General features: G+C 26.8%; 1 protein-coding gene across 2 annotated transcripts in view; it reads right to left on the bottom strand.

Annotated features, from left to right (window-relative positions):
* Bm6219 (Immunoglobulin I-set domain containing protein) overlaps positions 1–14173 on the bottom strand; it is a gene marked incomplete at both ends in the record, with an annotated part of 56539 nt that extends 42366 nt beyond the window's left edge. The window contains 26 exons of one of the 2 annotated variants that reach the window (XM_043082514.1): positions 200–301; positions 398–538; positions 819–977; positions 1210–1515; positions 1692–1790; positions 2126–2658; positions 2789–2940; positions 3416–3544; positions 4057–4231; positions 4315–4411; positions 4639–4799; positions 5181–5421; positions 5620–5654; positions 5823–6065; positions 6321–6422; positions 6895–9426; positions 10422–10589; positions 10705–10788; positions 10964–11145; positions 11853–11964; positions 12103–12189; positions 12492–12612; positions 12734–12865; positions 13146–13297; positions 13782–13903; positions 14115–14173. In XM_043082514.1, the coding sequence (XP_042938448.1) occupies positions 200–301; positions 398–538; positions 819–977; positions 1210–1515; positions 1692–1790; positions 2126–2658; positions 2789–2940; positions 3416–3544; positions 4057–4231; positions 4315–4411; positions 4639–4799; positions 5181–5421; positions 5620–5654; positions 5823–6065; positions 6321–6422; positions 6895–9426; positions 10422–10589; positions 10705–10788; positions 10964–11145; positions 11853–11964; positions 12103–12189; positions 12492–12612; positions 12734–12865; positions 13146–13297; positions 13782–13903; positions 14115–14173 (6426 nt within the window). The remainder of the gene's footprint in view (positions 1–199; positions 302–397; positions 539–818; positions 978–1209; positions 1516–1691; positions 1791–2125; positions 2659–2788; positions 2941–3415; positions 3545–4056; positions 4232–4314; positions 4412–4638; positions 4800–5180; positions 5422–5619; positions 5655–5822; positions 6066–6320; positions 6423–6894; positions 9427–10421; positions 10590–10704; positions 10789–10963; positions 11146–11852; positions 11965–12102; positions 12190–12491; positions 12613–12733; positions 12866–13145; positions 13298–13781; positions 13904–14114) is intronic. The other variant, XM_043082515.1, reaches the window with a different exon arrangement.
* Positions 14174–17145: the final 2972 nt, after the last annotated feature.

The raw sequence follows: 17145 nt of genomic DNA, 5'->3' as shown, positions 1-17145 counted from the left end.
TTAAAATAAGAATTACCCTTTGTACAATTCTCAATCTTACTGTTTTTTCCTTCTATTTTTGTCGGGATAAGGAAACAGTTTAATTAAAAAAAAAATCAAATATTATGAGTTTTAGCTAGTTAAAGAAGAAATATCGTTTTTTATGATTTAACTTTTTCCTATAATTGAGATTAACAAAAAAAAAAAAAAGAAGTGTCACCTGATTTGGACATGTAGCATTAACTTCCACAAAAACAGCTATAACATTTGCTTCAGTTTCCTCAGATTTTTCATATTTCTTTTCATATGACCAAATACTTTCCTTAAATTTTAAAAATTTTTGATAAAATTGTTATTAATAAAAATTATTAGAAATTAAAACCATTTCATCAGATATTTGACATGCATACATACACACCTGCTTTGAATGAAATCCAGGAGCAGTAAGCATAGCAACATTTAAAGTTGCTTCATCTTCCACAAAACTTTCATATTCGATGACAAGCGCTTGATGTGCCACATCTCCTTTCTTGGTGAATGTTACAAAAACGCTGGTAAGCTAAAATTAATCAATTTATAAGAAAATATTTTAATAAATATGTCAGGAAATTTTCTGAAAACATTTAATATTATAGTACTAATGAGCACCGTAATATAAAATACTTCAAAAATTAAATAATTATAAGTTAATCAAAAAATCTGTAAAATAAGTAAGATAATCAAAAAATTTAAAAGACACACACACACAAACACAAAAAAAATAACGATCAATATTGTCATTTATAAATTGAATTATGATTTTGAAGTTTCTAAAAAATTAATGTTTAAAATTTATTAACCTTAAGCTTGCTAGCTGCAGCAGCAATAGCAAGTAATTCCGGAACCATTCTCCTCGTATCGACAACTGTTGTTACATACTCACCGATCTCTTCCGGTTTATATACTTTAATAGTTGCATGCGCTACTGTTATATCATCTTCTGTTGTTTCTTTAGAAATCTGAAGTATAAAAGAAATGATATACAATTTGAGCTGTTAAATTAACAAAAACTGTAAAGTAAAACTACCCTTAAATTACAGTAAAATTAAATAATAGATAATTCACTAATGATAAAATTTCCATTATCACTAATTGGCAGCTAGCTTAAAAAAAAAAGTAAATTGAAAAAACTTTTTTAATTACTTCTTTATTTTCATTTATTTACATGAATTAAGACTGAGCAATAGAAACCTTTTTCAAGTTCCATGTAATAGCTTCACTGAATTTTTGGAATGAACTTTGAAGTATAACAATTCTTTGTTCAGCTGTAGCATTCTTTCTTGGATATTCAATAAATATTGATTCTGCATGCAATGATTCCGATTTTTGTTGCAAGTGAAAATCGGAAGTTACAAGATTTTTTACAAGTATCGGTGCAATCAAATGTATGCTAAGATTTTCCTGTTCCGATTCAATAATTTTTATGAAATGATCAAATATGGCATCCGGACATCTTACGTCAACGTTTGCTTCCGCATATGCTTCACGGAACTTTTCCTGTATTTATTGCAATTATAGTTGATATAATATTATTTTAAATTAAATCATAAAAAAAATTTTTTAAATCTCTATAATTTAGGTAAAAGAATAAAACAACAAAACAAAATTCCAGCATACTAATTATTTGCTGAAATGTTTTAGGAAAATTTATTGAAAGAATAGAATTTAGAAACCTCTGTAGCCATAATGGTACTGATAAGTTCATTGACAATTTCAATTCTTTTAAGATCAATTGTACTAACAGCTTGAACTTTCTCTTTGCTTACATAAGCCTAGAATAATTACAACTTATGGTAATTAAAGAAGTAGATTACAGAAGTAGTTACAATTAATATAAGCAATGAGATACTAATACTCTGCAATTCGAAACATTGTATATAAGATTTAAACGATAAAATTTGTTATAATAGCAATAATAAAGTAATTTATTAGTTTACTGAAACAGTTTACTCACTAATATGTTCAAATGTAAGCTCGTTTATCTATACAATATGTGGAAGCATCTATTTCATTCAATATTCAACAAGCCTAGTTTTTAAAATTCTAATTCAATTCCAATTTTAATTACCACTTTCAATCTAATTCTAGAAAATTTTGTACTGATAACCTTGTCATCGTATAAGCAGGTAATTTCATGAAGAGCTCGTTGTGATGGCTTCTCGAACACAACTGTTGTTATGGCATTAACCACTGATTGATGTTGTTTCAGGACACGTTGATCACCAATCAAAAGTATATCATTAGTTTGAATTACTTCTTCTGCTCTCGTAGATTGCGGTTCACGTCGACATATGGTAACGCTTTCATCTGTTGATCGTAAAATACGTGCATCATGCTTGAAAACTGACGGTGTACGTTCAACATTTACGTTTAGCATTACTTCCGTTACTTCTTGCTCTCTTTCAATCATTTTTTGCATCGATTCACGTGTTATGATTACGGAATCATCGTGAATTTTACTGGTTGATGCAAGACACGAATAACCCAATGCAAAAGTTTCTGGCTGAATAGTGGAGAAATAATGATCGTAGCATTCGGCAGCGTGAGTGACATGAACATTTGAAGATACTTCCGTTTCAGTTTCTGTTAAAGTGTAAATCAGCGGAGAACGAATCATTTTATGCGTGGATTCGGACCAATCTGTAACATTTCAATCGATAACACAAAGTCAAGTTCAACTCCTACTGATCGACCGAAAATTATTTGAATTTCGAATTTAATTCTAGTATTGGAAAACACTATTTCCATAGTTTATAAGACAAAAATGTACCAATGGCGGTATCAGTCACGCGTAAATTGCATGGCAAAACCGTTTTTCCGTAATCGTTTTCCGCATGACAATAATAAGTGCCTTCATGTTTCTTTTGCACATTTTTAATTGTTAATATAGCTTGCTGATTCACATATTTCACTTCGATTTGTCTGTAAGAAAGATTTCTATAAATTATAATAACTGAGAACGACGGAAAAAATATGAAGTTCTGCGGTGGCGGAGATAAAATCCTTCAATTCATTCTCTTGCATCAGAATTAACCTTTCAAATGAATTCAGCATTTGTTTTTGTTTTTTTTTTTTTTTTTTTTAAAGAAACAGTAACTAAATTTAGATCTATATCATTAAATATTTGAATTTAAAAGCTATATGGTATAATTAAACCTATATTATTGGTAAGTACTTGAATTTCTTGAATTTAAAGACTATTGAATATATTAATTCAGACTAAATACATGAATTTAAAAATTTTGAAAATATTTGACATATTAATTTAGATTTATAGTAATTACTAAATTTCAAAGATAGTTAGATGGATAACATAAAAAAAGATGAAATCGAATTAAATATTATAAAATTGAATTAACATACATATATATATGTATGAAATGAATTTTCAACTTACTCAGATTGTTCAAGTTTTTGCTCACCAAAATACCATTCAACATTTGGCTGAGGATATCCACTAATATCAGTATGCAACACGACAGCATCACCAATATCAACTGTATAACATTCGATATTTGTTTCAAATCTATAAATTATACGATATATTAATGCCCTCTCTCTCCTTATTTTAATTCTAAAACATATTATAAATGTCATTTTAAATATGCTAATTATAAGCATATTTTGTCTCGAAAATTTAGTACCACAAAACTCTGAAATATTAAAAACAAAAATATAAATGAAATTAAAAAAAAAAAAAAAGAAAAAACCCTTGTTTCTAATGTTATGTTTCTAACATAAATCCTTTATAAAATGTTCCCTACTTCATATTAATTCTCCCTTTCTTTGTTTACATTATGACTGTGACTATCTTAGAGCCAAACAAAGAATTTATTATCATTCCCAGTTCGTCGCACTAAAACAGTTGGCATAACTAAAAAAGGTTCTCCTCCATTTAATACCTCAATCTTCACAAATTTTAAAATGAAATACTATATTCCTGTGTTACTCTCCACATATTTTCATCTATATCAAACAAATCTGTCGGAGATCAACAAACCCCTTTCCCAAATAATATTTATTTCCACTGTAACAAACCTTGGTGGACATGGCTGTTGTTCACTGATTGATTCAAATTCTTCCTCTTCACTAGATTCAATTGCTACTACATTCATTCGTCTCAGTGCTACATTTATCGCTTCATCGATTATTACTTTAGCGACTAATTTACTTGCAACAATTTCGGCAACTTTTACCAATAGCTTATATTCAGCTAAAATTAATTCTTTTTTTAAATTATTTTATAGGAAGTAATATAATTGAATCTAAAAACATTAAAAAATGAGTAATTTAAACCTTCAGTTTTTCGTAGTTCCGCCGTATGACTATATACCTCTTGACTACCGCTTACTTCAGGCTCTACTGATACTTTAACCGTTGTATCGGTGTATCTCTGAAAAAAATTTAGTTTAAATTTTAAGACAATACTTTTAAACAGAACTTTCATGGAATATTCAAGTCAAACTAAATTATTTTTTTAAGTTTCCTATTTATCTCCTTTAAATTTTCATTTTTTAAAATTCGTTTCTTTATAAGCTTATTTACAATTCATCATTGAGCACTTTTCCTCCATAAATGATTACAATTATTCTAAACAATTAAAAGTTATATATTACATACCTTCTTCACATAGCCAATATTATCCTGCAATCCAATTACTTCACTATCATTTTCTTCAACCAATATCTCCTCACTTATCTCTCGAGTTTTAACTAAAGGTCGAATAAACATGCTTGTTTCTGAGCTACCATATGTATTTTCAGCACGGCATGTATATGAGCCTAGAATAGAAAAGTTTTTATATTAGCTTCACAATATGCCATATTTTTTAAAGCAAAATTCTATTGTCTTATGATATAGGAAAGTAATGGGAAATTATTATCAATGTTATCTTTTTTTTAATACTTAAATAAATTTCCATACTTAATAAAATAAAATTAATAAATAAATGCACAAAAAAAAGAACAATATTTTGTAGTATCAATTAATTTATTTATGAAATTTATTTATTTATTTATTAATAAAATTACAACACCAATGGATTTATCATATTTATTTTGTCATTCATCTATTTTATAATCAGTTTTCTCTTCATTTCCATGTTTACTACTTATTTCTATCGTTGATTAATCATTCATTTAATCATATCAGATAGATTATACCTTCATCCCATTTGTCAACATTGCATATTGTAAGCGTATACGTATTATCAGATAATTTCTGCATGCGATACTTGTAAGTTTGATAGAGACGTTGTCCATCCTTAAACCACGATATCACTACTGGTGTTTCACTTATCACCTTGCAACTCACAATCATATCATCCTCATACTGTTTCGATATTACATTACTGAATCGTGGCTTTGATACTCCTCGATGAATCACTTCTTGAATTTCACTTCTCTAAATAAATTAGACAGTTGAAAAATTGAGCTAAATTAAATTATTACTAATATAATAATTAATTATAATATGACCAGCGTAAAAATTATTTATATAACAATTCTATTAGAGTGAGAAATTTATTGAAGAAAAAATTAAATTTGCATAATATTGATAAATTTTTTTATGACTTTTTTAATTGAGAACTGAAATTTCTACCGTTTCTGTTGTTGTCGTTTCTACTGTTTCTCTCCCTGAAATAATATTTTTTTATTGAAATATAAAATATAACTAAAGAATTTCAAATTAAAATTTAAATAATACAATTATAAAACTCATACAATTAATTCATTCTTTTTCCCGCAACATTTTATCATAAAAGAGGTTATTCCACTGTACAAAATTACTCGTTTTCTGCTTACTTTCAACGTGAATATAAGCTGAAGTATTTGTGGATCCATGGATATTACGTGCTGTTAACTGGTATAAACCAGCATCTTCCGGTTCACAGTGCGGATTAATTAATTCATGTCTGCCATCCGGATATTGAAGAGTGATGAGTTCTTTTTCTACCATTCCATCATCAACACGAATTCCATCTTTGGTCCAGAATACTTCCGGTCGTGGCAAACCATCAACACGACAACGTAATTCCAGTGATTCACCTACACATTTATATGCATGAAATTTGTGAAAAATAATTCAAATATTTTATAAATTAATGAGTATGAGAAGATGGAAAATTTAATTTCAATTTTTTAAGTCAGATTAAAAATTGATCATATTACAGAAAGTATTAATGTTAACTTCATAATTTCTAATACATTACATTGGAGGATTAAATGATGTTTGCCTTATAGTAGCACTTCCTGATGTATCACAATAATATAAAAAATGAAAAAATCTGATCAATTACCTACCTGCTCGAAAAACGAAAGGTCGTAAAGGTAAAACAATTCGTGGTGGTCGTTCAGCTGGTATAGTTTCTATTTCCGAAATAAATTCATATGATTTTTCACGTACTGAAAGGCAATACAAAATACTCTTATGATGATTCCAATGGAAGAATTTAAATTTCACTTTTGACTGATGAACTACTCTTTATTTTCCTTCTAAAAATTTCTGAAAAAATTTTAAAATGGAAAGAAAGAAGTAATTCCTTTTCATGAATAAAGGTAAGATAATTAAAATAATTATTATAATAATTACGATTAAAACTCCAAACATTTAGAATAGCGTGCATCTCTTCTTAAATTACTATATTTTTAGATGAAATCATTGTAACTACTCCTATGTTAATAAAATACTATAATATACTGTAAATAAAATGATTATAGCTATATTGTAATACTTTTTTAGTCAAAACTTTTAGGTAAATAATGAAAAAAAAAATCGGTTGCACGAGAGTAATAAACGTTAGCTTCAAATATTAATAGAATTAATTAAGCATATATCTATTACTAAGTTTTTAATTTAAATCCGAAGACTACTAACATGGATGAACGATGATTTTAGCTGTTGACCTTGCAGTACCATATTTGTTACTCGCTACAACTGATAATTCACCAGAATGTTTTGATAACATCGATTTGATGTAAATAGTAGATTCATAAAATGTAGATTCAATATGAAATCCCGGAATTGTACGGATATCACGTCCGTTAAGAGTCCAGAAAAATTCACACGGACTAGATTCCACATTAATAGCTACATGTGCGGTAAATTCATCATTTTGTTGTAAATCTTTATCGGCTAAGATGATAGTATAACGTGGTGAGGATGGTTGTGTATCATTCACTTCTGCTAATGAACTTTCCACTGAAGTAGCACTGCTAGCAGTGAAAGATGTCGTTGGTGACGGTGGCCTTACTGTCGTCTCAGACCATACAGCTCCGTAAGTATTGGAGACTTCAACCGCATAATCGACATCACATACGGTTTGTTTACGTACAACTAATGTACTGTTTTCTAAATCATTAATCATTTGATGTTCGACACTATTTGACAAAAGACTACCATCTGCAAACCAACGGAATGTAATCGGTTGCTCACCATGTACCGATACAGAAAGACGGAATTCTTGTTCATCAGGATATAACTGTGTTTCACCTGGTAGTGCTTTTATAAAGACAGGAATTTTAGGAATAACTGGTCTTACGATTGGTTGAATTGGGGCAATTTGCGCCTCTTCTGCGTAATCAACAATTACTTTCCCAGAGCATGAATCTTGACCTAATAAATTTGTAGCTACCACTTCGTATCGTCCACTTATCGGATTATGGAATGTAGCTTGTGAAATATTTACTCCGAGGCGTTCAACAGTAACCGTTTGACTTGGTCTTACTTCGAAATTATTTAACATCCAGCGGAATTCCGCTTCCGGTATTGCATCTGCAGTAACACGTAACATGAGCGGTTCATTATTGGCAATTTTGAGAATTGGAGCGAAAGCTTCCACAATTCGAGGAGCTTTGGGTAAATCATCTCGTGTTCCTTTATGAGATCTTTTTACAAGCTGATATTTTGATTCTAGCTTCTCCGGCACTGATCGAATCACGGAAACAGTAGACTCAGTTATCCATTCTTCAGTAACTTCAGTAATCACACGGGTTGTACTGCTACAGGAACCATGAATATTGGAAGCAACCATTTTATAAGTACCACTAATTGGTTTCAAAAATGTAGCCCGACTTTCGTTCACTGCTGGACTTTCAAGAATGATTGATGATGATGGTCGTACTTCAAAGTTATTCTGATACCATTTGAATTGAGATGGTGGTGATGATTCAACTTTAGATTCTAACACAAGCTTTTCACCTGCTTTTAGACGAATTTCCGGCTTCGGTTGCTTTAAAATGAATGGATATTTTGGAATTGGTTCCGGAACACGAGGTACTGGAATACGGAATGTTTTCTTTTCGATATCAATTTCATTTTGTAATTTTGTTTTTGTGGATGATACATTATCATTTATGATTTCATATCCGTTTTCCATACCATTAACTTTCTCGTATTTCTGTTCCGTAAATGTTGTTGTATCTAACATTGGTTCAGTAAATTTCGATGGTAACAATAATGCCTGCGGTGTTTCATAAATAATTTTCGAAATGCCACTTGTCACTTCTTCGTATCGTTTTTCTGTGTAAGGTGATGCATGTGATATTTCGGAAACATTTACTCTCTCTAACGGTTCATGAATGATAGGTGTTATTGGTTTTGGTAGTAATTGTGGTGGAATTTTTGATGTTTCATAATTAATTGTACTTCTTCCATCAATAATTTCTTCATTTTGACGTACGTTATACGTAGATGAATGAAATGATTGACGTGAAGCAAACGCTTCATCACGTGGTGTTGGTGTTGGTGTTTCATAACCTTCTGTAGCTGCTCGAACTGTCTCCACATATTTAACAGTTTCAAATGAATCAGCTGATTTGCTCGATCGTTGTTGTTCATCGATCAATTCCCAACCATCAACTAATCCAGTGGTAGTAATAGTAGCAGCAATCGGTTGTTTATTCAATTCCAAATGATATGATTGTTCTTTAGTCATCTTTTCATCTTCTCTGTTCACATCATAATGAACTCGTGTACTTTGATTACTCATACCATATTCATTCATTATTGTCACATTATAACGTCCATAGCGAATTGGTGATCGAACGGTAAGCGTTGAATGATCATTTTCATTAACTATTGTAACTTTTTTTGAATCTTTTAATTCAAATCCATTTACATTCCATTTCACATCTGCTCTTGGAATTGCTTTAAAATCAACATTGAGCACCAAATCATCATCTGAACCAATTGCAATTTCAACTGGTAATTTACTAGTAAAAATTGGTTTTTGTGGTAGCAAATGTTGTGTTGTTTCACTGTAACGTCGACGTTTTATAGGCTGTAGTAGTTGCTCTTCTTTTGTTTCAACAAATTCTTTTAATGATAAGTATTGTTGTTCACGATGTTGCTCTTCCTTCCTTTGTTGTTGTTGTTGTTGTTGTTGTTGTTGTTGCAATTGTTCTGAGTCTAAAAAATTTGATTTTGCAAGAAAGCAAAAAAACTAAACAAACAAACAAAAAGAAAAAGAAATATAACACAAAAGAAAACAAAATAACAAATCAAAAGCAGAATGAAAATTTGATTTAAAAAAATTTACAAATTATTTATTTCAAAAAACATATTTTTCAAAAAAAAAAAAAGAAAAAGAAAAACGCAATTTTAAATAAAATAAAATAAGCAATTCATTTTTTTCATTTTGTTCAGTTAAACACTGCATGCAAATTTTGTTAACAGAAAAGATGCACATCATTTTGATTGGAAGAAAAATTCAAACATTCACCAAAGAATTCTTATAAATGAACAAAAAAAAATATTTTATTACCTATAATGAAATAAATCATAAAGTTTTCGTTCTATACAAATACTTACTAAGTATAAAATAATTCATTTTTTTAATTTTACTAATTTAATTTAACTCATATAAAACTAGTTCATAATTTACGAACATTCAAAAATAATAAATTTTTAGTGCATAGATGATAAATGATTTGAAAAGTTCTTTTTCATTTGCATCAATTTTAAATCAAAAATAAAAGATTAACTATTTGGTCACTATTGAAAGAAGAATTTGCAATTATGAATATTATTCACAATTTTTTCGTAAACTATTCATCCTCAACACTTTATCCCTCAATCAATCTTTGCTATCATTGAACAAAAAACAGAAAAAAAAGAAAAAAATGTTTGATGAATAAAATTTTCGAAAATAATATTACAACATTTTTATTAAAATCATAAAGCCATTATGTTTGAGAATTTGTTCCTTTTATGTTTATAATATTTCATACTTTAAATAAACTTTAAGTGTCTTCTTCATTCATTAAAATTTGTTAATTATGAATAACTGCTGAAGATATTTCATCAAATTGTATAAGATAACAATTTGCTACCAGTAAAATAAATTTTCTATGATTTTTTGCTAATGATATTAATTTTATTTAAATGTTAACACAAAAACGAACCATCTTTTCGCTTTCGAATGATTTCCGTTGTTTTCTTAATTTCATATGGATAATCAATTTGTCGAGGTAAGCTTGTCGAGCGTTGATAATAGCTACTTTCTTCATAATAATCAATTATTCTACTTACTGAAGATGCTCGTCCTCGACCTTGTAACAATGGTATATCACCTATAAACACTCATAAGTTTGAAATGATAATTTAAAAATGAAACTTTCATTAATCAAAATAGCCTCGAAAAAACAAAACTTTTGAAATGAAAATAGTAAATTATAAAATGCTTACGATGCTCAGATTCGGCATACGATGAATGATGATAGATATGATCATTTGGTAGAGGTGGTAATTGTGTTTGATGATGCATAACTTCTATAAATAAGTATTATGAGTTTCGTTATGTCAATATTTAAAAGAAAGTAAAAAAGTTTTTTTTTTTTTTTTCTTATTGTTTACTTTAAATTTATAATCGTATTCAAGAATGAAATAATATCTAATTTATATTTTTTTTTTAAGTCAAATAGATTAGCAAGAATATAATAATTACCATTTTTGATATCAATATATCCGATGCTGTGCTCTTTACCGGCTCTATTTTCCGCAATTACTTTGTATTCACCCTTTTGAGGAATTGGAAATCGAGCAATACAACGATTAGCTACCGGATAATAAACTTCGATCTGTCCCACCGTATCACGAAACTGGACACCGTTCACGTACCAAGTAAATCTGAAATAGTAAATAGGTCATATTTCTGACCATAAATAAAATCCTAATCTCTTTTGATTTATTTATTTTGATTTATTTGATAGTAATATTGCAGTCCTAACGAAAAACATTAAAAAAGAAACAAAAAACAGCACAAGCACTTTTCCCAACACTGTTACCATCTCATTATTTGCCTTAAAATTTATGTTAAAAATCATTTAAAAATAAAATCATAGCATTTGAAAAAAAAAAAAAAATGACATCATTTCACTGATAAAAAAAATTACTTGTAGTTTAGAAAAATTTTTATTTGAATTATATCGTTTCTGAATCAATAATGAACATTACTCTTTCTACATTCCAACAAAAAATGTTACTTGTTTGAGCATTTCACATTTCAATATTTGAACTTAAATTTTTATCAAAAAAGAGGATAGTCAAAAATTTTTCAAAAATGTAAAATACTTGTTATGAGAAATAAATGCTAATTCTGGGAATTATATTATACTATTAATATAAATATTAAACATATACTTGACGTATTCGCGTAAAGATTAAAGAAAAGTTTTAAATATCATTTTTTTTTTTATTTTTTTCGGTTCAATTTTTTCATTTTTTTTTTTTGACTTGCACATTATGTATTCATCAAATAAGTGCACTTAATGTATATGCATAATTTTGACGTGTGAATTTCACGTGTAAACTTAAAATGAAGAAATAAGTTTTACTTGGCTGGTGGCGATGCTTCCACTTCAACATCAATAAGTGCTTCAGTACCAGGTCGTAATGTTAAATTTGGTATTTGTTGGATAAATTTGGGTGGAATATCAGTCGATGTTTCTAAAATAATAATTTGATTTGAAAAAATATGTTATATAAAATAAAATTTAATTATAAAATAATTTAAACCATTTTCTTTTTAAATAAATAATTCTTCACCATCCTCAATTATCACTAAAAAATGATTGGTAAATTTACGGATGTTTTCTTTATCGATAATTTCCATATTCATTTCTTCATTAACTTCATGTGTTTGCTCTAACCATGTTTTGTATGATGGTGGAGCTGAAAAAGTATTTCAATAGAAATGAAAATAAAAATTCTAAAATAATAATTTGATTAAAAAAAAAACATATTTATTTGATTAAAAAAAATGGAATTTGATTTGCGATATTTTTCCATTTTCTAATAATATAATTAGAAATTAATTTGCATTTATGAAAAAGATAAAATTTTATCAATTATTAAAACATTAATATCAAAAATAATATTTTAAATTTTAACTTGCATATAGCAGTTTAACAACAAATTTGTTTAATAAATGAAATTTCAAATTAAAAAAAAAAAAAACTAGAAAAGAGTGGTACCATTGACAGTAACATAGCCATATGTAGTGGATATGCCAACCGGATTCCGTGCAGTACATTTATACACACCCTGTTCCGGGCCCTCAACGGTCAGAGTGGTAATGTTAATTCCATGACGTGCCTAAAATATCATTTGTTTACTTTAACAAACTTTATTTTATACAATTTTTTCCTTAATGAAATTTTATATTATAGCCTTCAGAATTATAAAAAAATTACTATTTCCTTAAAAACAATCAAACCTTAAATTTGCGCCGATTTTGTTGTATTGGTCTATCATTACAAAACCATTCAAAAATTGCTGGTGGATCACTTTGTACTTCAACAACAAGTGTTAATGTATCAGTGGCTAATACTCGAAATGCTTTAATTACCTGGAAAGAGAAATAATAAGGTAAGGATAAAGTGAAAGTTATAATTAATGTTAAATTTTAATAGAATACATTCATAGAGCACTAATCTTTTAGCAAGAAGTGAATGAAAATTATTTTTACACCTTTAAATTTTTATATCAAACTCATATCACAACATATTAAATATATTCTTATAAATGATAAAATAAAAAAATACACAAATAATCTAACTAATTTAGCAAATTGCTAATTACCTGTGAGAATGTAGAGTTTGTTAATTGAAAAAATAATTAGCATATACCTGTATAAATTTAGGTGGTTCAGGCATTACATATGATTTAATTTCCGATGACCAATGCTCTTCGGCAAAATCTCTGGTAGTTCTACCTGAACTTTCCAGAACATGTATCTCTTCAATAGTTCCTGCGTTTTTATGATAAACTTTTTCACGATCTAAAATTATATTAATCAAAAACGATCAACTATTTTATGAATGCTATTTTATCTTATTCAAACTTAATTAATTACCTGAATAAAAGGTATGAAATAGCTAGGTTATTCGACGAACTTATTCGATAAATTATTTATTCAGATCGTTGAGATTTATTTCAACGTACATTAATTGGTTCTCAAAAATGCAAAAAGGGAAAAAACTATAAATAAGACTAGAATGCAGTAAATTTTCATAAAATATAAATTTTATAATTGAATGTGTAAAATAAACAAAGACTAAATGAACTAAAACATTGGTTCAATTATTAATTTAAAAAATTTAACAGTTTTTTTTTTTGAAGAATTTATGCAAATTTCCAAAAATCATTCTCATTTTTACTTTCATCAATCATTCATTTTTTATTTAAAAAAAATATCAATATTTCGTTAAAAAAAGACAAAAATGAAATGTAGAAAATTTTGAATTTATTAATTAAGCACTTACTTGTTGAATAAGATATGACAGCATCTTTATCATTTTTATCAAGTGTTGATGAATGAGCTATTGGCTCATCTTGTTGAATTGTTTTAACATTCATCCAATTTCCATCTTCTATTATTTCCATTCTATAATTCATTGATTAATCATTGCATTAATTTCATAGTTAATTGTGTCAAATTAAACAAAATAATAAAATATTTGTGAAAATGTGATCATATTTAAAAGATATAAGTATATTTTATAAATTATCATATTGTTTATTTCAAATTTTGTCTATTATTTATAAAAAACAAAAAAAAAAAAAAAAGAAAAAAAAAAGAAAAGGAAAACATTTACTTTAAACTATCTTGAGAAGTAGAAGCATTTTTGCAGTGCGACTTTTCTCGCTCATCCATTTTCCGCTCGAAGATAAACACACACACACACAAAATATACAGTGAAACTATTTAAGTTCGATCGTCTTCTCACTTCTTAACCGACTTCTTTCCTATCATTAAAAGATATTATTATTATTTTAATTAAAATTAATTTATTCAATTAATCAATTTCTATCATTGAAATTTCATCATCCAATTTCATGTTTACATTATTAAAATTTCTGTTACAAATAATTTTAATAATATAAAATGAAAAATAGAGAGAAAGATAATCATAAGTTAAAGAATATACCTTTTTAAGCGCTATTTTGGCGCATTAGCGCCCTTGATCTATTCCACCAAATGTTGTATTTTTAACAAAATTCAAGATGTCGTTCGTCTAAAAATTCAAAATTGTTTAAATTCCATTTCTATAATTGAAAAAGATATCAAGGATGTAATTACATATAACCGTTTTTTTAATTATTAATTAATTATTTCGAATTGTGAAATGAATTTTTTAAATTCAATTAGATTTATTAATTCTATTATACTTATTATTTCTTTCAGAAAAATTTGCTCTAAATAAAGCATTGCTACACATAAATTTCAATGCACAACTAAGCATACTATTGCTTTTTTACTAAACGCTCACATAAATCAAAGGTGTAATACCAACTGTTATGCAGTTTATTTAGAACAAAATATTTATCATATTATCAGCTATTATCAGCTTTACAAAAAGGTTCTGATATGATGCATTAGAATAAATTTTACATTGTTTATTTCATTATTAAAAATTTCTGTTATTTCAAGGATAAAAATATATGGATGAGGACGATTGGAAAATTCATTTCAAATATATAAATTTAAGAAGATATAATGTTGACTGATTCATATTTGTAAATTATTCTTTCTAGATTGGATTCTTTAAAATCTATTACTTATTTCATGGCGATAATGATGTAAATTTGATTTATGGTTGAAATTTTTAAAATTATTGTAAAATAAAAAGAAATGAGGAAAGATTCAATTGCCTACCAAATTATATTTCAATTTTTCAACCATAAAACTATAAATATAGCAAATCAGCTGCAAAGTTTTTATAGTTTCATAAAATCTGCAAATTTTGTGTGTCGATTACTATATAGTATATTATAATTCAAAATTTTATTATAATAATTCAAAATTTTTAATTTTTCCTCATAAACTTTTATTATATTAGTTCAAATTTTATTAAAGTTTGAAAGTTTACATATTTTTTGATGTCAAACATTCATGTCAAACAAAAATTACAACTGTTATTTACCATTATATCGAAATTCCGAAAAGAATGATAGCGCAAAAAAAAAAATTCCTTTCTGGCTGAATTGGTTCTTGTAAACTGTCTTAGGCTCAATTAGCAAAGCTTTGCTTTATTTGAAGAAAAAAAAAAAAAAAGTAAAATTAAGCACTTTTTTCATTCTTCCATTATTGTCGAAGGATAATATTTAAATTATAATTTCATAACAGCAAAGCCATATTATTAGAACTAATTAATAATCATTAGAAATCAAAAATAGCTTTTTTCGTTTTTTGCATAAATTTGTTTTTTTTTTTTTTTTTTTTAGATAACGAATCAAAATATCAGTACTGATGAATATGGCCTTATAGAGAATGAGGCTTATATTTTCATCCTATTATAGGTTATTACTTACTCGCTTAGTAATGAATTAATTAATAGATATAAAATTAAAGTTAAACAAAATTATAAATGTAGAAAAACTTTGTGAAAAAAAAAGTCAAAAGACTAAAGCAAAGAAATGTATCAATAAAACAACGAAAGATTATATTTAATATAGCAAGAATATAGCAAAAATATTCGTTTACATGAAATAATAATAATTTTTAGTATAAGAATTGAAAGAAAAAAAGATGAACAAAATTGGAATATAAAAAATGCAATATTTGCTTATTATTATTATTAAGTAAACAGTAAAGTGTATTAAAATACTTATACTTTCAGGTAAATAAAGTTAAACAAAATTAGTAATTTTAGCAAACTATTCGGAAAAAAAAACTATTCTTCAAAACAAAATTTAAATGAAAATGGGATAATCTTAACTGATTTTTTTTTTTGTGGTAATTGGTAGAATAAGAATTGGATCAAAAAAAGCTAATCTCGAAGAAGAAATAAAAGCTTTAATTACAGAAAATAATGGCTTAAAAGCAAAAATAAAAGATAAATTGGATTTGAACTCAAAAAAATCATCTCTATCATCATCACAAGGTATATCTCTCTCTCTCAAAAAAAAAAAAAAGAAAGAAAAGTGATAAAACAATCAAAAGATCAGCTAGGATGTGGATTGAACAATTTGATTAGGTTTGTGAATGTGGAAATAAAAAAAAATATTTTAGAAGATGAAATTGTCCATTAAAAAGTAGAATTATACCAGAAATTAAACCAATCATAATTGGTTCAAATTTAATAAATTTCACTAACTGAGCTGCTTTTTTTTTTACATTTAAATTTTATTTTAGCCTTTATTACTTCTAGAATAGTCTTATGAAAGAGAATAATATTTTATGTCAAACCTAAATCTAACCTATTGGCTTCGAAATATTTTGATGATTTTTGATTTTTTTTTTCCCATTTCTTTCTTTGATAAAAACCAACTTTATATTTTTAACTTCAGTACCAAAAAGATTACTTTGCTAATTACTTAGAATCAGATTTCTTATAAAATTTTTTGATTTATTTATATTTGAAACAATTTGAGAAAAAGATTTTCAACTAAAACACAGTGAAATGAAATAGGAAAAAAGTGAAATGAGCGAGTGAAATTTAAATTTTTGGAAAAATCAAATCATTCGAAGAAAAATATTCAAGGAAAAAAAATATTATTTCAAATTAAATTATTAAACATTGAATTTGGTTGAACAAAAAAGAAAAAATGAATTCATATGAATTTTAAAAAAGTGAATATGAATAATGAAGCATCCCGTCTCTTTTTTTTTTTCGCGTTTTATTA

Source organism: Brugia malayi, assembly GCF_000002995.4.
Source record: "Brugia malayi strain FR3 genome assembly, contig: Bm_v4_Chr4_scaffold_001, whole genome shotgun sequence".
NCBI lineage: Eukaryota > Metazoa > Nematoda > Chromadorea > Rhabditida > Onchocercidae > Brugia > Brugia malayi.
This window is presented reverse-complemented; position numbering and strand designations above follow the sequence as displayed.